Source organism: Falco punctatus, assembly GCF_963210335.1.
Source record: "Falco punctatus genome assembly, chromosome: 2".
NCBI classification, from domain to species: domain Eukaryota; kingdom Metazoa; phylum Chordata; class Aves; order Falconiformes; family Falconidae; genus Falco; species Falco punctatus.
Window position 1 is genome coordinate 482,835 of NC_137581.1, and position 23,659 is coordinate 506,493.

The window sequence follows — 23,659 nt, forward strand, 5'->3', positions numbered from 1 at the left end:
GTGAACGAAAAACATCTGGGAGATGCAGGCATGAAACCCAATCTTGTGTGCATCAAAGAGCAACACACTCAGCACTGTGGGGAGAGCAGACAGAGACACATCAAGGTCTGCAAGAGCCAGCATGCACGGGAAGAGGTACGTGGGCTCATGGAGGCTGCGCTCTGCCTTGATGACAAGGAGGATTGCACTATTTCCCAGGATGGAAATGACATACATACAGCAGAAGGGGATGGTAAGACACACATTCCCATTTGTCATTCCTGAGATTCCTGTGAGAAGGAAGGTAGAAGGTATAAGGAAGATACTGCTGGTCATTTTCCTAGTGCAGCGTCTTCGTCCTATCAAAGACCAAGCAGTAGTTCCCACTCCTACAAAAGAAGTCACAGAAAACATGAGAGAGTAATCTCACCATAAAGCAGAGCTTTCTTTACGTCTCTCTCACAGTGACCATGGGGACCCAGACTTCTGAGTTTGCTGAGACAGCAAGAGGGCATTTTACCTTTGTGATCAGTTCTGGCCACGGAGAACTACAGCTCCTAAAAGTTAGAAAGCTTGTGGAGATGGAGGGACACAGTACCTAGCTGATGGCTGAATTATGGCCACCTCTATGCCAGGACCCAAAGAACGTTTTACTAGATTGGCAGGTGTGATAGTGTATTGACTGTGTGGCACCAGCTGGCAAAAAGACTTAGGAGCTGGCATCCTGGATGAAGGTTGAAAGCAGACTTGTATCTCATACAGAAAGCCCACATCTGGACTCGGGAGTCACAGAGGGACTTCACCCGCCCTAGCTCTGGCTTTTCCTTGTCCTGCAGAAGAGCAAGACAAAGGAGCACCATGCAGCTACCTACCCCTGTGCTCTGACATTGCCAGGTGACTCCCTAACCCGCATATCTGAGCGTGGCTTCCAGTACTGTATGAATGAGCTTCCTATATCACTTCCGTGCTAGCATTTCAGAGCATGTCTTCTCTGCCGGTTGTGAGCTTCATCCTCATTTCAGATGTTTTTCTTTCTTTTTTTTTTTTTTTTGTTACTTCTTTGCACCTCAATTTTCTTTCTTTCTGTGAATGATTATCAGACTTGGTGATCTTTTCCTTCCCTAAAAATAACCCTGGCAGCAAAGACCTGACGTAAGTGCCTGTGCACCAAGTGGTTTCTGCATCTGAGAGCTGTGCACAGCTGAGAACCCATGTAGTGCAGCAATATTTTGCAGGATCCAGCCAACCAGCATTCACCAGCATGTTGCCATAAAGCAGTGTTGTGAACATCTGCTAGCCCAAGAGTGAAAGATGTGGGACTCAGATATTCTTGTCTGTGCAAACACAAGTGCTGCTTTGCATTGTAAATGTAATAAACAACAACCAAATGACCCTCTAGCAGGGAGGACAGCTCCAGCAGCTCCCTGTGGTGCACAGGAACCACTTCTGCATGCTGAGAAGAGAAGATTTCAGTCTTACTTGCCCACCTTGCCAAGCTGTAACACAGGCAGGGACTGTTTGTTCTTCCTTACAGGTCACTGTCCCCTCAGCTGGGTGCAGACGCCTGCTGCATAGGGATCAGCATCTCAGGTGGTTGCCTGGGCCCTGTGAGGCACATTGGGGAACAGGCACTGTCAGAAGGCAGTTTGTCTCACCCCGATGTCTAGCTTGGTCAGATAAATGGTGCGTACAGGCCCCCATCAACAAGAAAAGGGTCTGGGCTCCTTTACCTGAGCTGAGGTAACAAGCTCCTCATTACATGCACATCCTCCTTTTAATAATCACCTGAACAGTAATATTGTAGTAATACTGGCATAGTTCTCTGAAATTATCAAACCGGAGACTTGTAACAGGGGAAAAGCAGCCCAGAAATAGCAGATCACTTTGCCTTAAATATGGAGCAATAGTCAAGTATGAGTTGCCTGAGCATCTTGCCTCCAGGCTGCCAGTGAACACGTCTCCATATCCCCACTTCACCAAATCCCCTGGGAGTCCCAGGCTCACTGGATACTGCTGCTTCTGGGGGTTTTTTTGGAGTGAGCCACTGTCTCAAAGGAGATGATGCAAACAGACTATCAGGAATGAAACCCAGTGTCAAGTGGAAGGCTACTGTAGAATGGCTAAGTAGGGCTAGAAACGAGCTGTGAAGTCAAAGGAGGACTGGAATGTGCTTCTGGCTTCTGGCTTCAACAAGGAGACATCCAAGAGGAGGAAACCTTCCTGAGAGACCCTCTGTAGGGATGAGAAGGACAGATGCGAACCTACAGACAGGAGAGAGTCATGGTGGCAAAATGTCCTTTTCCCGTCAGCTGTGGCCTCAGGCACCATTGTCAGGGGTAAAACTCCTGAAAATACTGCGCTGCCCATCAGAACATTCAGGTTTGGCCTTCTTCAGCAATTGCACCATGCATTGCTTTTAGATTTCAAAGCACCAGCCCAAAGTTGTACACACCCACCCCCTGAGAAAGTGTGCTTGTGTCCCTGGTTCGGGTACAGACCTCCTTGGCTTTCCCACCACTTTCTCCAGGCAGCTGACATGCAGCATTAGCACTGACTGGAGGGCACTGCTGACACCCTCCCACCCCAGCAACCACCCCATCCATACTGTGCAATGCTCCGGATGTCACAGCCAGCTTGCTTTATTTACAGAGGAGGGAATCCGGAGTGGGAGCCTAAGCTGTTTGTGCTGAGTATCTGGCATTATGTGGTGGTGATGGTGTGTATGCACACAACTCACAGGTCACAAGAGCAATATGCATCAGCCAGCCACCTTTGCACTTATGTGGCCAGTAGCGACCCCCTGCTGCTATTTCTTACTTTCAAAAGGCATCTCTTGGAAGCAACCTCCCATTGCCACTAGAGGCAGCAGTATGGTGGAATGGATGGGCATGGGTCATGAGGGTAGCTCCCATGCTCTTCATGAAAATGAAAAACACATTTTTTTGTGGACCCTGCAGAAAAATGGGGGTTCTACCTCATCAGAGTGGAGGTGGGTCAGCATCAGTCCACAAGAAGTGTGAACCATTTAGGAATTCTTCATGAGTGTGCCCTGCTTAATGAAGTGGGTGCTCGGAGACCAGTTCTTAGACAAACTGCCATCAATTCTCTCCTCCTTTGGCTTCCCCTGCCTCTTACCTGTGGTCCGTGAAAAGCTACTTCTGCTTTATCTGAAGAAAAAGTATGCACTGAGTTGAAATTTCAGTATTCTACTGAAATGGTGCCAAAACCCAGTCGTTTCCCATTTTGTCTGCAGCCTCACATCTGCTTTGCTTCAGCAGAAGTGCATGCTCTCTTCCTGGGGCTCCCCTCATGCTTGCCCTCTAACATCCAGCTCACGGAGAGAGAGCAGAGGTGGGGGACTCCTCATGGGGGGCCACAACAGTCAGCGCTGCTCAAGAAGACAGAGAGCTCCAAGAAACACCAGGCCAGGTCAGAGACCTCCTCTCCATCCCTTAGTGCTCTTCAGTTTGCACTAAAAATAGAGGAAAGGTCTGTAATGTGCTTGAATGTTGTAACTTGAGTTTGGTTGCCTGACCTTCACCTCATTCTGCTGCTTACCTTTCTGAGATACAGAGCAGTGATTTTGTAAAACATGTTTGCCACTTTTTTTAGGATAGTTGCCTTATATTAATGCAGTACTATCCTGTTAGCAATGATCTCTCTGTGATAGATCACTCCACATAATCACATCAGTGAAGATTTCTGATATTTTTGAAAGGGTTTACACTTACATGGCACTGTTGGAATTTGCTAGCATAAGATTAGTGTAGGTTTTGCCTTTACACACACACACACAAAAAAAAAAAAAAGGGTTAAGCCTTAAAATTGAATTCTACCATTTCCTTCTGCAAGGATAGCCACCGTTCCCATGTGACCACCTTCCCATAGAATCAGAGGATCATTCAGGTTGGAAAAGACCTTTAAGACCATCAAGTCCAACCGTAAACCTAAGACTGCCAAGTCCACCACTAAACCATGTCCCTAAGTGCTACTTCTACATGTGTTTTAAATACCATCACACAGCCCAGGGAACACTTTTCAAATAATGAAAGCACTGCATGAAGATCTTTTGGAGATACTCAGGCTTATAGTGGAACAATTTTCACCATGAGAGGATATTTTTTTTAATAGCGAAGGAATTTTAACAGTGAAGAGTTCAACTGCTGAGAGGGGTGAACTCTCCTTCTACCAGTGGTGTAGAAGCTTATGCCAAGATTCATGACACAGTGGTTGAAACCTCCTGGACAGCGATAATAGAAGAGGCAATCTAGTGATTTCTGCAAGAATGCATTGCTTAAACTCCAGGCATTGAAGAAGGGTTTCTCCCTGAACAAATCAATAGTCAGAGTGCTGATGCTTATTAAATTTACCAGCATCATCAGTAAATGATAAGCACAGTTTGAGGCACATACCTATGGGCCAGGTTGCCTTTCACTGGAAGAAGAGGAACACCCTTTCCTGGAGCTTCTTTGTTCTCACCCCATAAACAATGGGGTTTAACATGGGGGGGAGTAGCAGGTAGAGATTGGCCACCATTATATGGACGTGGGGAGGGATGCTCTTCCCAAAGCAGTGGGAGAAGCATGTGAAGAGGGCAGCTACATAGAAAGAAAGGATGACACAGACATGGGATGTACAAGTGCTGAAGACTAAAGTCATGGCTCTGAGGATGACAGCCTCATCACCACCCACAGGATCATGGTGTAGGACACAGAGATGAGAATCGTGTCCGATACTGTCACTATGAAAGCCATGAAAAGGCCATAAATGACATTGAGTCTGGTGTCCCCACATGTCAGCTTCACCACAGCCATATGCTTGCAGTAAGAGTGGGAAATTACATGATGCTGGCAGAAGGGCAGCCTGAGAAGGAGGAAGCAGACTGGAATCAACAGGAGAACCCCATGCACCAGCACCAGGCTCCCGAGGGCCACCACCACTGGCACAGAGAGGATGCTGGAGTGCCGCAGAGGGAAGCAAATAGCAGTGTAGCGATCCAAGGCCATGGCCACGAGCATGCCCAACTCCACTGATGAAAAAGTATGGATGAAGAACGTCTGAGCAAGGTAGAAGAGATACCCAATCTTCCTGGAGCCCAGCCAGAATATGTCAAGCATTTTGGGTAGTGTAGATGTTGATAGGACCAAGTCAGTGAAGGCCAGCACGGCCAGGAAAAAGTACATGGGCTCATGCAGGCTTGGCTCTGTCTTTATGATGAGGACGAGAGTGATGTTCCCCAGCACAGCAATGGCATACCTGATGCAGCAGGGGAAGGCAAGCCAGAACTTCTCCTGCTCCAGCCCAGGGATGCCAATAAGTAGGAAGTAGGGAGGGTGGGAGAATGCAATAGAGTTCAGAGACATGAAACCCTTCTTGTCTCTGGCCTACACTGAGGGCTCTTGCATCCTGTAAAGAAAAGATTCAAACACACTCAACCTGATCTGGTCACTGCAAACAGTGACCATCATGAGGTAGGTCTAGAAGCTCAAATTCCCCCCATGGGCAGCCATCCCTGTGATAGCTGCTTGCACTGGCTCAGGAGAGCCCCTTTGAAGCAAGAGTCCTGGCAGTTTCCCCTGAAAGTGCTCTGTCCACCAAGTGGATGGAGTGGTCCTGGAGCATGCTAGATCAAACCGAATGGGAAGACTGCTCAAGGCACATACCTGACACTCTCCAGTGTCCAAAGGGTATCCAGCCCAGGAGACCAGATGAAAGTTGGTCTGAAGTAAACCTTCTTAAAATGTGCATGGTGGGGATATGAAGTCATTAGCACCAGCTCTACAGAAACTTGTAACAGCATTGTGCTGCTTGCCAGTGTACACACTGACAACGAGGGCTTGCCTCAGTCAAGGAACAACTCATTTCAGGGTAAAAAACTTAGCCAGTGCCACGGTGTTTGACACCCTGCCGACCTACAAACACAGTCCGTTCTCCCCCCAGAAAAGACTGCAGCTTGCTCAGCCCCTGCACATTGCTCAGTTCATGGGTTTTCCCCAACACTTTGGGAAAAGTATTCCTTGAAGGCTCCGGCAGCACAGATGAGGCCAGTGGTCCTGACCCTTCAGAAACCTCCCTGGAGCCGCCAAGAGCAGAGGGATGGAGCAGACAATAGCAGCTTCGCAGAAGAAAGCTGAGCTTTTCCTCCCCAAGGGTCTGGTGCCAGCCAAGCCAGCTCCAGCAGCTGCACTCCCACTCCATCCAGAGAGAGATTTCACACCACGACCACCTCAGCCCAGACCAGCCAGCAGTAACCAGCTGGGGCTGGGCTGGCCGGGCTGCACTTGAGACCTTACAGATACATATGGCTTTGGGTCACCTGTGCTCTGGGAGAGATTTCCTCTCTTTTTTCCATGTGACTGTAAACATCCTAGGAATTAAGATGCCTGATATTTTTCGTTCTTCTTTCCACCTCCTTCCTGCCAGCTGCCTCTGTTGGTGCTGCTAAAACTTCATTCTTCCACGGAGAACGCCAGGATGGGGAATGCAATTCCCAGACAAAGGCAATAAGAGAGACAGGACCTGGAGCTGTTCAGTGCTCGCTGCTGCTGCTGCCGTCCAGGGTGAGTAGTGGCATCAGAGGTCTGACTGGAGAGCAACACATTACTGCCCAAATCCTAAATACTCATCTGAGTGCTACAGGTTTTCATGCAGGGACTCTGCACTGAGGACACCAGGAGACAGTTTTCTGTCCCAGCAGGGAGCTCTGTATTCCCCTGCTACTTAAAGTGTAATTAGAGAGAGACTATAAATAGACAGTTTTTAAGCATCTTAATGCTGGGGACGTCATAGGCACAACTGCATTTTGTCCCATTTTGTACATGTCTTCTTGCAGTGTGTTTATTTGGAGGAGACTTAAGAGCAATGGGGCAGTTCAAGATTGGATCACAGGACTGGGCTGGTAATTAGAACTGCAGCAGCATGAATTATGAAATACTTTCTGAACAAGAGCAATCTATGCTTTCTGTGCTACATTTCATCCATAGCTCTAATAGAGGCTTTGAGAGAAAAGTTGATAACATCATCCCCATTACATAGTTGGAGAGTGGTGAAATGTTGAAAGGCACATTTGAGAGCCCTCTGCATGTTTCATAGTAACTTTGCTGTGTGGCACACAGCACCTCCCTGTGCTGAGTTCATGCAAAGTAAGATCACTGTGCCAAATCTTTGGCAATGCCAATTTCAATTAAAACACCAATCATACAAATACCACCCCCACCCCCCTCCAATGACTGGGGAACTGTATCAAACCTCAAGGCTTGGTTTTGGTACTGAGAGAGTCTGGGACAGCAGAAATGCCAGTTTCCAAAAATGCTGGGTCCTCATGTCCAGTTCCAGAGGGGGAGGGTAATATTTGGAGAACCCCCAGGAGATCTCCTATCACAACACTCTCCAAACTATCAAGCTGCAGCAAGGTCTTTTACCATCCCATACCAACACACTCTTCATGCCAGTCCCTCTACTGCCTTCTCCTTGCCTTGCCTCAGCCAGAGCCCTCACCCTCCCGCTGCTTCTTCCTCCTCTCTCTTCCTTGGCTGCTCTCTCTTCACTGGCTCTCAACCACTTAACTTAACCAGCCACAGCTGCACCTTATCTACATCAGCCAACCTGCTGCTGCTGAAGCCAGCCCACAGCTGTATATTATAAATGCTAATTAACCCAGCTTCATTCTTCTACAATCTCCAACTACTGTTCCAGCTCAGTACAACTCCTTGTTGCCCTATTGCCATTTCCAGGCTCCTGTGACTCCCAGTCCTTGCCCCACCACTGTGCAAACCACACTCCCATCCTGTCCTCCACTCCCTTCTCCCTCTCCTTGCCCCACCCTTTTGTCACCTCCCCAGAGCCAGCTGGGATGCAGCTAAGTCAGTCCATCCCCACCTCTGGCTCTTGGCCCTGCTCATGGAGGAGACCTGGATTCAGATGCCCCATGCCCTGGTTGGAGTTTTCCTTCTGCTGCAGGGCAGAGTTGACCCCAGTGCCTCAGCAGCGGACATTTCAGCTGAAAAGCCATTGTCATAGTTGTTGGCAAAAACACATGTCGAGGAAGAAGGCATGTTCCCTCTTTTCTCCAGCAAAGCAAAGCTCTATGACTAAAGTTTGTAAAGCAAGAGAGGAAGAATCCCACACAGTTGTAATCTGCACCCAGGAGAAATTCATCATGCCTCTCTGTTCTGAGGCTTTAGTAACTGTCTATCCTGGAGAAAGATGGCTAGGAAATATAATACAGCGTTTTCAGGATGGTTCATTCATTTTTATTCATTTTTCTCTCAGCATGAAATGAAAAAATATAAGCGACATATGGAGAATGAGTGGGAGACATTTCTCAATGCCACAGCCATCTGAAAAGGGTTTAGATCCATAGTGTGCCTCTGAAAGAATTCATTCGCACTTCCCAAATCACTTTAGGCAGGTACAGATTGTTTTCACTTTTATGAAATTTTTTTACCCTTCTAAGCTCTACTAAAACACAATACGACAAAAATGACAGGGCAAAATTGCCTGGAAGTCCCAGATGGCAACTACTTGTAACTCACTTAAATGAAAGTATTTAGTTTGAAATAAAATGTTCTTTAATTTAGCAGACAGGGTTGTAACAGGATGTGTTTCATGAAGACTGAAGCTATACAGGCACAGACAATGAAAAAGACACCTATTTCACTCTCAGTGTTAGTTGGTGATTGGAGCAAACTGCACCATATGGCCATCATTTGAAAGCCCTGATGCAAGACAGCTTGTGTCTTTGGTGAGACACCTGTTTTAGCACACCTAGAAGTAGTGGACAAGAGGCAAGAGCCCTTGAGTGTAGCACTCAGACATGTTTTCTGTCCTCCCTGAGGGAACTCATTATTCATTGCCTGCTTTCCACATATTTCCCTGTTTTTCTCAAGTAATCTCTTTTTCACAACTAAACTTGCTTATATTACATGAGCATGTACAGGGGCAACAGGAGCACATGCCAATCAAAGGAGGGTTGCCCAGAGAGGTTGTGCTGCCTAATCATTGGAAGGTTTTTAGGACCCAGCTGGAGAAAACCCCATGCAAACTGGCCTAACACTAAATGAAACTTCTCCCTACATATCTTAGACCATCAAGCAAACTTCCACTTGCATGGTGTGAATCAGTGCAGATTTACATGTTCTGTATTTTTTGTTTTTCTCTTTCCTCCTTCTCTAGCAGTTCTTCCTGATGTTTTTTGTTTGGGGCTCTGGGTTGATCTTTCCAGAGTGATCTGCCATGCTCCAAAAGGATTATCCAACAGTCTACTCCATGCTTGGTAAACCAGATCGAGGTACCGTATCTGGTTTTGGGCTGCAGTGAAAAAAAGGCATCAGCAAAGTGGAGTAAGTACAGCTGGTGGCTCCCAGGGTGGCTGGGGTTGGAGCAATGCTCTGTGAGGAGAGGCTTAGGAAAATGGGCTTGTTCAGCCTGGAAAAGAAAAGGTCTGGGGAAGACCCAACAGCAGGAGAGCAGCATTCTCCTGCCCTTATCAAGAAGATGGAGCCAAGCTCTGCGCAATGTGGCATGGCAAGAAGGAGAATGACAGAAAACAAGCGTAAATTGAAACTAGAAAAATTGAAACTGGATATGAAGATAAGGTTTTTCACAGTAAGGACAATCAAGAACTGTAATAGAGTCCCAAAGAGGTTATGCAACATCCATCCTTGGAAGCTTTCAACACCAAACTGAAAAAAGCCCTGAGCAACCTTGCTGACTACAGAGCTGCCCCTGCTTTGAGCAGGAGGTTGGATTAGAGATGTCCTGAGGTCACTAGTCATCTCTGAAGGTTCCTGCTGTGCAAGGTTTTGTGCACTACTTCCTTGCACAATGAAAGATAGTGTGTTCAAATTAGAGATCACACCCCACTGGCACCTCTCACTGGAGGAATCCCAGTGGGTTATTGCAGTGGGAACAGCAAACGCGTCCTTGTGCATGGCAGCCGCTTCAAGGATGAAGACCACAATTCATGATAACCAAGAACAAAGTAAGAGTTTAAAAACCAAGATGAAAAAGAAGAGATTGCTTCTTTTTTTCTATTTATAAAGCAACAGATTCATATTTAAAAAGACAAAGAACATTTGGGGAAAAAAAACTTAGAAGTGAATACTCTTCAAATCTGTATGCTTCTTTGCAAAATCTTATTGCAAATCCTTTGTAAAACATCCTTTCCCAGGTTCTTCAATCTTATTCCAAAATATGAAGTGGTGCCTCCATCCTTAGAGATCCTTAGAGATATTTAAAAGCTGCCTGGACACAGTCCCAAACAGCTGGCTCTAGCTGGCCCTGCTTGAGTTGGGGGCTTGGACAAGATGACCTTCAGAGGTGCCTCTAACCTCAACCACTCTGTGATTCTGTGATGGTGTAACAACAAATGCAGTTTTCTTTCAGACCTTCACTGGTGCTACAGCTTCTTGGCTTTCATTGTATTAAGACTTTTATGGTAGTATCCCACTGGTAGAAGAGTTGTGAGAATAAAGAGAGGAAAGGTTGTCAGGTACTCTGTTTCATGGGCAATACCTAGGAAGCATTAAAAAAGCCTGCAAGCCAAAAATTTTGAACTTAATTTGTAACTTCTTAGGAATTCCAAGCATGTGTGAACTCAAAGGTATAAAACACCTTTGACTTGGAATTACCACTTCCTTCAGCTTGGAAGTATCGCTAACATTTATAACTTGCTTATTTCTTCTCTTGAGACATTGTCATTTTATTTGCTATAATTAGTAACTGCAATTATTTTTACAATTGCTACCAATAAGTCTGGCTCTGAAATTTTTCCAGAGCATCTGTTACAAAGTGGCTGAGCTGTCCTGACTGACGACCCAATAGGACAGGACAAGATCACAGAGGTGGAGGACTTCTGAAGTGCATTTCTCTATCTATAATGTTGTGTCCTGGACTTACATACTTAAAAGAGTGATATTATATTTAACAAAGCTTCTGGCAAAAATTTTGCTAAATTGTTTTTGGAAAACAAACGTGCCACAAGTAGAAACCATGAATTAACTGAATCATTCAAAAAACACTGTAGCATTCACTCAGGTCTGCCAGTGTTAGAGGTGAGATGAGAACAAAGAAGTGCAATGTCAAGACATCTTTATTAGTTTGCTGAGCCACTTTTCCTTCCCATTGCTTTACCTGATGGATCAGGGTTGGATTTAGATCATCACAGTAGATTCTCTCCACGTTTGGTGAGGGTTAACAGTCCTGGAAAGAGTTTGCAATTGCTGTTTATTTCTTGCCTTGTGGTAGGCATCACAGTCTCCTACCATGTCCTAGGTGCCATAAAAACAAAGGACAGCCCTGCACCAAAGTCTCTGAGTGTAAAACAAGGTGAGCTGGTATGAGGATACAGGAGACAGTGACTAAGAACAAGTCACCGGGAAATTCTGTTGTTGTATATATGAATTAAATTGAGGATCCTCCTCTGTATTTCTTTGGTCCTCACCCCGTAGATGATGGGGTTAAGCACAGCAGGCACCAGGATGTAAATGTTCCCCATGGTGATATGGACCAGTGGAGCCAGATCCTTCCCAAACCTGTGCACCACAGACAGCCCAATGAGGGGCACATAGAAGGCCAGGACCACACAGATATGGGCAATGCAGGTGCTGAACACCTTGATCCTCTCCTTCCACAATGCCAGCCGCAAGACAGCCTTGAGGATCAGGATATAGGAGAGGCAGATGAGGATGGCATCCAGGCCCATGACCAGCAGGATGGCAGTGAGGCCATAAACCATGCTGGGGGTGGTGTTGGCACAGGCCAGGTTCATCACATCCTGGTGCAGGCAGAAGGAGTGTGACAGCACCCGGGAGCTGCAGAATGGAAGGGGCAGGAGGAGCAAAGGCAAAGGTAGGAAGAAGAGAACTCCCCTGGCCATGGCTACCAGCCCTATTTTTGCTGTTGCAGCATTTGTGAGGATGGCAGCATGCCTCAGTGGGTGGCAGATGGCCACGTAGCGGTCCACCGCCATGGCTAGGAGGACAGTGGACTCGATGGCTGAGAGGGTATGGATGAAGAACATCTGGACAAGGCAAGCACCAAAGCTGATCTCCTTGGTGTTGAACCAGTAGAAGGAGAGGACACGTGGTACTGTGGAAGTGGACAAGGCCAGGTCGATGGCAGCCAGCATGCAGAGAAAGAAGTACATGGGAGCGTGTAGGCTGGGCTCTGTCTTCACGATGAACAGCACCACACAGTTGCCTGTGACTGCCAAGATGTACATGGAGCACAGAAAGATCGCCATCCAGAAATGTGCAGTCTCCAGCCCTGGGATGCTGGCCAAGATGAACGAGGTTGGGCTGAGGTCCGAGCTGTTGGGGAAGGGCATGGCGTGTGGGGTGAAAAGCAGTCATGCTATGCCATGGCACATCCCCTGCTGCAAGGAAAAGAGAAACAGCAGCTTTATAAATCCTTTCCCATGACTGTGAATCCCATGGGATTGTGCTTGTGAAATGCAAGGGGATCTTACAGTTGTCATACTGATACAGAGAGCTCCTCTCCTATTTCTTTAGCCCATTATGGCTCTATAGAATAACATATGCAGCCACAAAATAGTGGCATTTGAATTTGAACAGGAATTGTGAATTTTCTTAAATACAGAACACTGTAAAATCAACATTTTAAATTACAAACCAAACAACTGAACATGTTTTCTTTTATTTTTAAAGGGCAAATTAAAAAAAAAAAAGTTACTGCTTACTGTTAACTATCAGCTATGCTTGAGTTTTCCCATGTGTGCTGTGCTGCCCTGTCAGAAATGTACTCTGTGAAACTGGCTGTGCTGCCTCCCACGGTCCACCACTCCCAAGTACTTCAGACACGCACAGTGAGACATGCATATTTATTTGTTTGCACACACGGATTGGATTTTCATACTTTCTGCCTGAAAACACATATGGAAATACACGAATATCTGTAGAGAAAAAAATAGTCTGATTATTCTCCTTATTCTGTACCTGTAAACTTTCCAGGGGTGCTGTGACCTAGTGAGAATGGACAGGAAGATATGCCTTTGCTTTAAGTGCCTTTGTATTCCCATTGATCAGATTTTTTAAAATATTGGGAATTAGAAAGTGTTGGGCTGGAGCGTCAAAGGCTGGTGCAAGGGCAGTGTCAGAAGTCCCAGTGCTGCACAGCCCAGCCTGGCTTAGGACAGAGGTGCAGACCCTGCCTGACTCGCAGTCCCCACCTCTGACCATAAAGAAGAGGGGGTTAGGTCTACCTCCATGGTGGTACGGGACTTTATCCATCCACCCCAATGAATCAGGCAGCAAGCTAGCAGCTGGCTGTACCTATGCTGGAATAAACTCACCCTCTCCCCTGGCCTGTATGGACAGCATAAGGTCAAGTGCATAACTGCTATCTGCAGTTTTCTGATTATTTCTTTCATGCTCTACCCATGTAAAATGAGGATACAGAAGGTTTTAATGTCAAGCTAGCTCCACAGGCTATTAATACAGCTATTTTAAAAGTAACATTCAGTTGTGAAAATGTGTTTTGCTTTTTTACTGCACATCTGTGGTGAAGCCCTTATCCTGAAATAACAATCATGATTTATTTCCCTGATGTGGGATTCTTCCCTCTTGAATCTCTAACAAATAAGATTCATATTCTAGCTTTTTATACGCAATTTACAAATAACATAAGTGGGCTGTTGTTGTCAGTTGCCTAATAGCTATTCTAGTGATGGAATTTTCAGCAAAACACATTAAGATGCAACCTGAATGAACAATGTGTTTCAGTAATTGCCAACAAGTATTGGAGCCAACTTACCTGCCAACCACTGAGGTGTAACTACACTATGAGTCTCATTGTAAAATTTCTGCCATACCATTTATTTTGCGAGAATACAGCCGTGAGAGACAGGCACATAAAGTCAACAATCCCTGGATGTTTCAGTTTACCTTTCATTCTATAGCATCGATAAATGAACCAACATTTTCAGAAGTGACTAAAAGTTTGGATTGCTAGTGGTATGCAGACCAGGTACTGTAAGAATCTTGCTTTCTGTGGAGGTGAAAAGTGAGTCTGTGTCTTTAAAAACACCAGTAAATGCAGATTTGTTTTCCTAGGGGGATCCTTCCACCAGCAAGCCCCAGTAACTGCATTTAACAAGAGGTAAGCACATTCAGATAGTAAAACCATCAAAGCCAGAGGACCACTAACAGCAGCCACAGCAGCTGATCTCGTAATCTCTAAATGCTCGTAAACATTGACCAGGTTTGTCCCATGGGGTCAAAACTGATTTTAGACCAATTTTCCAGAATGGAGCAGGCAATGGGACAGTCTCATCACTTGAATCCATATCTCCAGTACTCCCTCCTATGATATGGCAGTGACAGGGGAATATATATACCCCCTCAAAGTGCTCTGAGCCTTTTTGAATATGTAGCCACTTTTCCATACCATCTCATTGTTAAAAAACAGTATACATCAAGCCAAAACATTACTGCAAGGGAAAAGGGAAAAGAAAAAACCACCCACAAGACATCACTCAAATTCAAAGCATTTTTGAACCAAAATTAAAATTAATCTTAAGCAAAGGTTTGATCACATGTGGGTTTGGTTTTTTTTCCTAGCTGTTTGTTATCATTTGTAAGCAGAACATTTGTGTACCTGCTTGTAACTTGGCTACTATTTCATAAATATGCCCAGGTCCTGGCTAAATCAGTTGCTCTGGGCAGGTGCTTGCTGTATCTGGAGTTCTACAAGCTGTGCCTGTACTAAAGTGAACAAAACATGGCTGCAGACTCATCACAGCATCATCCATGTCATTTACCCATTCCTCACCTCCGAGGACATTCCTGGCTGCTTCCAGCTAGCCCTGCCCCAGGCAGTGCCTGGGCATGAATCAGGGGGTAGTACCAGCCTGGGAATAATGTCTACTGGGCTGTGGAGTAAAGCCATCCTGGTTAGGAAAGGAAGAAAAGATAGACGGGGTCAAGAAGCACCAGGTGTCTCCAGGACAGAGAATTGTCCTTATCCCTCTTTTAATTATAATGTGGACAAAGCCACAGAGCACGGCAGGGACTGCAGCACGGCTCCATGTGCATGTGGGTAACAGGAGAGTTTCCTAGGGCAGAGGAAGGAGATGCACAGTGGCAGGGCTTGAAGAGGGGTTGAGATGGGAAGAGCTGGCAGTGGGAACCAATGGAGATGGCAGGAATTCCCTTCCTTTCTTCTCCTTCTCCTTCTCCTTCTCCTTCTCCTTCTCCTTCTCCTTCTCCTTCTCCTTCTCCTTCTCCGTCTCCGTCTCTTTTTCCTTATCTTCTCCTTCTCCTTTCCCTTCTCCTTCTCCTTTTCCTTATCTTCTCCTTCTCCTTCCCCTTTCCCTTCTCCTTCTCCTTTTCCTTATCTTCTCCTTCTCCTTCTCCTCCTTCTCCTTTCCCTTCTCCATTTCCTTCTCTTCTTCTCCTTTCCCTTCTCCTTCTTATTTTCCTTATTTTCTCCTTCTCCTTCTCCTTTCCCTTCTCCTCCTTCTCCTTACCCTTCTCCTTCTCTCCCTTTCCCTTCCCCTTCCTCTTCCCACTTTGTCTCGCCCTCTCTGCATCTCCCATTCCTTCCCCTCCCCTTCCCATCCTTCTCTCCTCCTTCTCCTCTCCTCTCCAAGAGATGCTTCTGATACGCCTCACACTGCTCTTCCTTGTGCCTCATACAAAAGAAATCTATTGGCAGGTACCATAAGTGATCCCATGTACAAAGCAGAGAGCTCAGGGCATCACAAAATAGGAATTAGCAGCTTTAAGTGGTTCATTTAGCTCTTCTCTTACACAGATTTAAAAACACAGCTAAGTTTCCCATTCCCCAAGGCAGCCACAAAGGTTTTTGAACATATGTTCCTAAAACACAGTACCTTATACAGAAGTTTCCGTGTCTTGAGCGTCTGCTTGGTACCTTCCAGCTACACAGCTTGGGAAGAAGACGTGGTGGCAGATGAAGCTCTGCTGAACTGGATGATGGGGATGCACTAAATGCCACTGCAAGCCTTACTCCACCATGGTCTCCAGCTGTGTTAATAAATGTACTAACAAATCTCCCACACATTTCCTCCCTTGCTGTCTCCTCTGAGTGTTTGCTTGCTGTGGCAGAGCCTCCTTGGGCTTTTTCTGTCTCAGAGAATGGCTGTAGGCAGGAAGCACAGCTATCCACAGAGAAAGTCTGGAAGTTTTCAGAATGGGAGCAGTGTTGTGTAAGGATCCTGCAAGATAAGCACCTCTCCAGTAAAGCTCTTTTCTAGGCTTTTCCGCTGAAAGTTGTGTTTGTTCCCTTATGTTAATCTTTCCTCTGATAATAACTGGCTACAAGCACCAGGTTAACCTTAGCTATTTTGAGCAAAGAGTGGTCCCATTGGGTGCTATCTCAATGCAAACAGAACCTCCATCCCAAGACTCGCTGTGCCAATGCTCAAGCAGATGTTCTGGGGTGGTCTGCTGAACAGTATCTTAACTTGTGCAAGGGCTCACTGGGATCCTCAGCAAAATAACTAGCACAGCACAAAACAAACAGTGGCCTGGGAATCCTCCCCTCAGGAATCTTCCCTTCTCCCTTTACATTTCTTTTTGGAGATGTTCCCTCATTCTTTTCTCTCTATTCCAGGTACTGTTATGTGTACAGCAGAATAGAAAAATACACTAATCCTGGGTTAGTCTGAAGTGTGAAGTGCTTAGCAGCAGGCAGAAACAGGCCAGTTCTGGTAAGTAATCCTGTCCTCATACCTTCTGCTGCTTCACCCTTCCAAGGTGGACACAATTTCTTATTCTCCACCATGGTCAAGACTGGCCAAAGTATGTCTTTGGAGCAACAAAAATATAGCTCCATAATTTGGAAGCATGAAAGATTTGGGGCAACTTTATTCTGTCTGTGGGAGGATGAAAGTAAGGAGGGTAATTAAACCTTTCTATGTGTCTGGCTGAGACCCATCCTACAGCAGAGCAGTAATATGTTGGGACACATTGTCACCTTTCATCTGTGGACTACCCCTGGAGATCTCCTCCTGTCCCTCTGAATGGTACATTCAGTACATGGCAGATCTCAGGTGGAAGACTGTAGAATGTGGTCCTTAGTGTCAGGAAGTTTAGCTATTTCTATTATACTTTTGAAACCTTTTTTTAGCAAGAGAGCTAGCCACACCAGATGCTGAAGCACCATCCCCATGCATCCCTAATTCATATAATCCTGTGCTCATCCACAGCAAATCCTGAAGATTTTAAGCGACTCTAAGATAATATCTCTGCATCATATAGACAGTAAAAAATGGCCTCATAAAGTCTGTTGACTTATAGGTGTCTTTTATTGAAGATTTTTTGCACATACATTACATTCAATGCAAAACAATGGCTGGAACATTAGACTTGATGAAATGGTAAGACTCAAAGGCATCAAAAAGAGATGCAAAAGCAGTACTGTTTCCACTGCTGTAGAAGTGGATGGCACTTCAGAAACACAAACAAAGATGAAGGTTGAGGGGTTTTTTTAGAAGGAATGAGAGCACTGAAGGCCCACTTAACAGGACCTAATCTTCAGAAAATTATCTGTGTTCAGCCTCTGGAGCCGAGCTCCATTTTGTGGAATGTTTCCTGTTGAACAGCTAGTGGCTGGGATATTCGGAGTCGCTCTAAACCCTTGGCCCATGCCCTGTCCTGTTGAACTTGCTGTCTGGGTTAGCTATGCAGTAATATGCCATAGGGGAATGATGGCCCCATGCAAGGGAGTATGAGTGAAGCTTTCACAGTATTATCTGGCTACTAGAGTTTGTATTACATGCATTGCAGAGGTTTCTTGATCCACCCCATTGCATGATTTGAGAAGAGAAAATCTCGCAGCTCATTTTTCTTTAACTGTTTTCTTCTAATTGGGGTTTCCATCTGTATATATCACTGGCATTAATGCTTGGAGTGTTTGCAGGCTGCTGCAAGGGACGAAAGCATCATACTAGGACAAAACATGGAATATCACAGCTCTGGGTATAGGGACAGAGTCCGAGTGGATCTACAGATCTTTCCTCTGGCAGTTACCCACGTGGATGGAGCACCAAGAAACCAGTCTCACCAGTACTTTCTAACAGAAATAGCAAAGGAAGCTACCACTCAGATTCACTCTTCCTCCACAGTACCCTGAGCAAAGCCTCACGGATGTGGCTGCATTTTATGCTGTAGATAATGGGGTTGAGAGCAGGGGGAATTATAAGGTAGGTGTAGGCCACCAAACTTTTGACCAGAGGAGGAATGTTCTTTCCAAAGCGGTGGATCATGGACAGTCCGATCATTGGGATGAAGAACACTAGAACAGCACAGATGTGGGAGACACATGTATTCAAAGCCTTGAGACCCTCCTCCTTGGTTGCAAGGCTGATAACAGTTTTAATGATCAGGATGTAGGACAGCACAATGAAGATGAAGTCCATCCCCACCGTTGATAAGAGAATAATCATACCATAGAAGACATTGACTTTGATATCTGCACATGCTAGGTTCATGATATCAGGATGGAAGCAAAAAGAATGAGAAAGCTCAGTCTTCCCACAAAAGGTTAGTCTCTTGAGCAAGAAGGGTATGGGAAGGAGGGAGACCATACCCCTCATTATAATTGCCAAACCTATTTTTATGACAGTCGTCTTTGTCAGTATGGATGGATGTCTCAGTGGATGGGAGATAGCAATGAATCGGTCAAATGCCATTGCCAGGAGCACAGAGGATTCAATGAAGGACAGTATGTGGATGAAATACATTTGAGTGAGGCAAGCATCAAAACCAATCCTTCGCATATTAAACCAAAAAATGCCCAGAGTAGTAGGCAGCGTACATAGAACCAAACCCAGGTCAGTGACTGACAGCATGGAAAGGAAGTAGTACATTGGTTCATGAAGACTTTGGGTCTTCTTTATGATGAAGAGGATCATGCAGTTTCCCAGGAGAGCAATAAGGTACAGTGCACAGAAAGGGATGGAGATCCAGTGGTGAAGGGCTTCCAGGCCTGGGATGCCCATCATGAGGAAAGCTGAAGGCTGATAGAAGGAGCCATTTAATTCCCACGTGGTATGTGAGTCATGCTCCATCCCAGCTCAGCTCTCACATGACCTATACCTAAAACAAATGAACAACAGAAACTCCAAATAGTTGGACTCTCCACTGAATGTAGAAGTGGGTAATGACAACTGCCACAACCCTCTACCATCCCACCAGTCTATGAAGATGCCCCCATGCTGTTTAGGACACTAATTACCATAGTGGCACATAAAACTAGACCCTTGTTTATCCATTAAGCTATAAAATGAAAGAAAAGGAGGGACAGTTTTTCTTTAAAAGAAAAAATGTTCTTGAAATGAAAGTGAAAACATTCCTGGTGAGTGCTACTGTTTTACAATTGTCCCCAAATTCCACAGGTTGAGATGCTCTATGGAGTGAGCAAATGCTTTTTCTACAGTCATCCCAACCAAGACTAAGCTGCTAAGCACGTGGCTTCTTTTTCATGATAACTGGAGATCAAAGGACACAAAAATGGTGAAAGTTTAACTCTGACTTCTTAGTTAAGAAATCAACATTGGAAATGCAAAATATAACAGAGAATCGGGCACTTAAACACTGCTACTCTCAACTCAGAAGATGGCCACCAGTGTAAGGCAGATTTTTAGGGGAATTCACATCCAAGTTGTTGCTCATTTTATAATCTACCTTACTATCAGGTGCTGGGGAATAAATGAGCAAAACCGCACTTGTGTGGTGCCTGTGACTTTCATTAATAACAGGCAAATGCAAGCCAAGGCACAAGAAGCTGCAGGTTCAGAAGCACTAAGGCATCCACAGGAAGTCTCTGGGTCTGAATCAGAGGGGGGGGGGCACGGAGGATATGGTGGGGTTTTTACACAGGGATCAAGAGTATGAGGCAACTGAGGCCTTTACAGAAATCTAGCAGATGTCTACTCTAGTGAGTTCAGCAGAAAGACACTGGGATGTATGGGAGTTGGAGCAATGTCCTAGGGTAAGAGACCAAGGAAAGAGGCCAGCAGAAGGCCACTGAGATGGATGGGGGTTGGACCAATACACCAGGAAAAGAGATCAAGGAAAGAGGTTTATTCAGCCTGGAGAAGGCTTTGCAAGGACTCAGCAGCAGCCTTCCTCTGCCTACAAGGAGGCTATCAAGAAGGTTGCGGCAGGCTTTTCACAGCAGTGAATGACAGAAGGATGAAAGACAAGAGGTGTAAGTTGAAACAAGGGAGGTTTAGACTGGACACGACAAGAAATGTTTCCCCATGAGGACTGTCAAGCATCAGAGCAGGTTACCCAGAGACATTGTACATCTCCATCTTTAGAAGTTTTCAAGATCCCAATGGATAAATCCATGAGCAGTTTTGTCTGACCTCACAGCTTTGAGCAGGACCTTGGACTACAGATCACAGAATCATATCTTAGTTTGGGCTGGAAGGGACATTAAAGATCATCTAGTTCCAGCTCTCATGCCAAATCTTCTGAAGTCTCCCCAACCTGAACTGTTCAATGAAGCTATGTGCCTGTGATCTTATTACAGGTTTCAGTCCCCTTGGAGGATTCAGCCATCTCAGCACAATCCAGGTTCCTACACTGCACATGACAATGCACCCTAACAGAGATGCTGGAGAGGTTGACAGGGTCCTCGAGCCCTCTCTGTGGCTTCTGTGACAGAATAACTGGCTGGGTGGATGGGGGAAAACAGTCAATGTGCAAAAGAAGAGCTAATTAAAGGAAATACTTGTGGGTTCAGTCCTAATGCACCTTCCATAAGATACAAAACAAGTAGGTCAAAGAGTACATGAATTATGAGCAAGAGAGCTTACTATAATACACTTCATTTTTGAATAAACACACATATCTTCCATGAAGTATTTATTACGTTCCTAATATGATTTTACTCCATTGGACTCTCAGCCTGCTTGAAAGTCTAATGTGGCAATAAATCCCAAAGCTTAACAAGGATAAACATCTTCCTGCTCCAGGGCAAAAGCAACACCTAACTGATGAGAACTGAGGAAGACACAAAGTCATTTAATTTCCTCCAAGCAGGACCACTTTATCTTCATTGCAAAGTTACACATCAGTATCAGGAATCATCTTGACAAGCACATAGCCCCACTGTGTCAGTTGCTGAAGGGACAAGTCACAGCCTTTCTTCACCGGCGCATGGGATGGCACAGACGTGGATGGGCAGCCAACGCTTTCCCTAACACATTGGCAGTGGTCAACGTTGGCAAAAGGAAACTGTCCAGAGGCACCTCTGGTCCTACAAGGTGCCTTAGAACTCCCCAAAGGTAAGAGCTGTTCCTTTCTACCAATCCAACAGCATCTGAGCAGTGAGAATTAATCTGCAGACTCCTGCAATTCAGTCTCGTCTGGAGGCTGGGTTAAAAAAAACTAAAAACCTGAGTGCATGCATGCCTGTTTGTCTAACTGTCTCACTTAAAGCAGCATCTAGCAGATATCCAGAACTCTCAAGGATATTAAGATTCAAGAGGTTTCCAGGAATATGGAGGTGGATAAAGAAGGGAGACTGTCAGAGCACGGAGGGAAAGAAAGGACTGGCGAGAAGATGTTCCTACAAGAAAACCTTCATGCAATCCTGATTTTGTTAGACACCGGCCACTTCTACCATGCAATATGAAGTTATTTAGAAATGGGCTTTACTATCTCTGCTCCTCTCTGAGCTACTCGGATTTGTGATGTGCTCCTACACTTTAAAGATACAGATCCCACTCCAAGCCATTTTTTCCTCTCCATGTTTTATGTGTGTGTCTATAAGTAATATATAGAAATATATATATGAAATATATGAACAACTATGCATCCTTATTTATGTTTATGTATGTTTATATGTGTATATATAACATGTAGCACACATATAGGTTACACCTCCTAGTTGAATATCATGGGACAGTAATTACACCTCTCATGCTGCAGCCAAGCCCTGATGAGGAAACAAACCTCCAGCTGGCGGAGGATACAAATTTAAAAATTAATGGCAGCACCTGGGGAGTATTTGCTGCTAGCCTAGAAAGGCATTCTACCACAGAGAGAAAGCTGTCCGACTGTTCAGTGCCCAAGGCATTTCTGCTCCCCAGGAGATACTCCAGACTGCCTGAGGAAAGGGGTCAGGCATGAATGCAGATGCCTCATGGAGGACACAGTGCTGTCTCTCCTTCTCCAACCCTCAAAAGCTACCTCGTGATTTCTTGTCTGTCTCTGACTGATTTTCACCAGTAACTTAAGCAAAGTACTGGTGCTTTAAGAGTTCTTCTCAGCATACGCAAGAGCAGGGGTTTGGAAGAGCAGGCTGGGGAAGTATGAGCCTAAGAAATTTGCTTTTTTCCCCAAGAGGAGACTTTGGTATTTTCACAACTGGATCACTGCCCACTTAAGCACCCAAGTGAGGGCTCAGCTGCTCAGCGAACGGAGGACTCAGGACACAGCACCCACAGAGCCAAATTTCTGTTGACTTTACAGACAAGGACAGGAATGTGCCATTCCCACCAGCTGAGCCAGGCCACCAGACAGTGGAAGAGCAGACTAATTCTTGCACAAAGCCCACAGCACAATGGCAAGCAGCACTGTAATGGCTAGATCTTCCCCAGCAGTACTGTGATGCCAGCACTGCCTGAAATTACACCTGCCCACTTCCACCAGTACATTCCACCCAGTGGGTCCTGTGGAGTGGTGTGGACCTCCCAAGCGGCATTTTGGAGATGCACCTCCCCACCTTTATTGATGTCTAGCCCCATAAACCACAGCCAGAGCACTAGTAAAAGAGTAGTGCAATGATGGAGAGGCTGCTAATTGCCCAGGGTACTTACCGAGTGTGGCGGTGGGGACCCAGGGGCTTTATGACCTGCGCAGGCAGCACAACCCTGCTGTGATGCAGAGGAAGAACCTGCATCCGTGTCTCAGCACCAGAAGGGCAGCGCTTATAACGTGCCCCGAGGACTGACCCTGTCCAATCAACCGGGAGCGGTGCGGAGCCCAGGCTACCCATGCGTAAACAGTGTGAGGCGTACCAGTGAAAATAGTGTGTGAAGTAAATGATCTTTTCCATTTATGATGTTCTCCCAGCAGGCATGATTTTCTCCTGATAGTTTATTGGGTGACATGTTTATAGCTCACTGTGATTTATGGCTGGCAATGCTGCAGTGCTGGCAATACATGTAATTTTTATGGTAAGAATGGATCTGTAATGCAAATAACAATAAATTTTGCAAGAAGAGTGTTTGCAGCATCTCTCTGAGGGACTAACAGAGGTGAAGTTCTAGCTATCCGCCTGTGACCAGTGAGACATGAAATGTTTAATTAAAAGCATAATATTTTGCACAATGAAAACAAACTAAATATTACAAAGCCAAATGCAGACACATTAGCGGATATCCTCCCAGATGGTCCAGAAGCCTGTTGTATCTAGATGTTTTGTGTTAATAAGTTTAGCTTTGCCACTTCAGCTGTGAGGTGGAAATTGCTATTAACCCCTCCTGTTTTTGTGGCTGTCAAAGCAAGACACAGGAGAGCTAATGGGTTTGCCCATTCTCCTGTGAGGTGTCTATAGTAAATACAGCCACCGGACCTAAGAGATACTTCTATGGTCATAAACCAGACTGTGCTGGGGCACTGCCCACAATAGACACCAGCAAATTGTTATCATGGTCCCTGCAATGCTGCTGACCAGAGCC

At 45.6% G+C, this 23,659-nt stretch overlaps 3 protein-coding genes across 3 annotated transcripts in view; all 3 read right to left on the minus strand.

Moving 5' to 3' along the window:
• The window catches only part of LOC308058721 (olfactory receptor 51I2-like), a 1,857-nt gene extending 384 nt beyond the window's left edge, over positions 1-1,473 (minus strand). Inside the window, 1 exon segment of the mRNA XM_080374986.1 lies at positions 2-1,473. Within this exon segment, the coding sequence (XP_080231112.1) occupies positions 2-393 (392 nt within the window). The 5' untranslated portion in view covers positions 394-1,473.
• Positions 1-19,040, minus strand: part of LOC308059133 (uncharacterized protein) — a 21,358-nt gene extending 2,318 nt beyond the window's left edge. The window contains 5 exon segments of the mRNA XM_080376071.1: positions 1,467-4,640; positions 4,643-5,363; positions 11,354-12,325; positions 13,292-13,304; positions 18,063-19,040. Of these exon segments, the coding sequence (XP_080232197.1) occupies positions 4,411-4,640; positions 4,643-5,363; positions 11,354-12,325; positions 13,292-13,304; positions 18,063-19,033 (2,907 nt within the window). The 5' untranslated portion in view covers positions 19,034-19,040 and the 3' untranslated portion in view covers positions 1,467-4,410.
• LOC308058713 (olfactory receptor 51H1-like) overlaps positions 1-23,659 on the minus strand; it is a 51,980-nt gene that overhangs the window by 12,376 nt on the left and 15,945 nt on the right. The window lies entirely within an intron of this gene.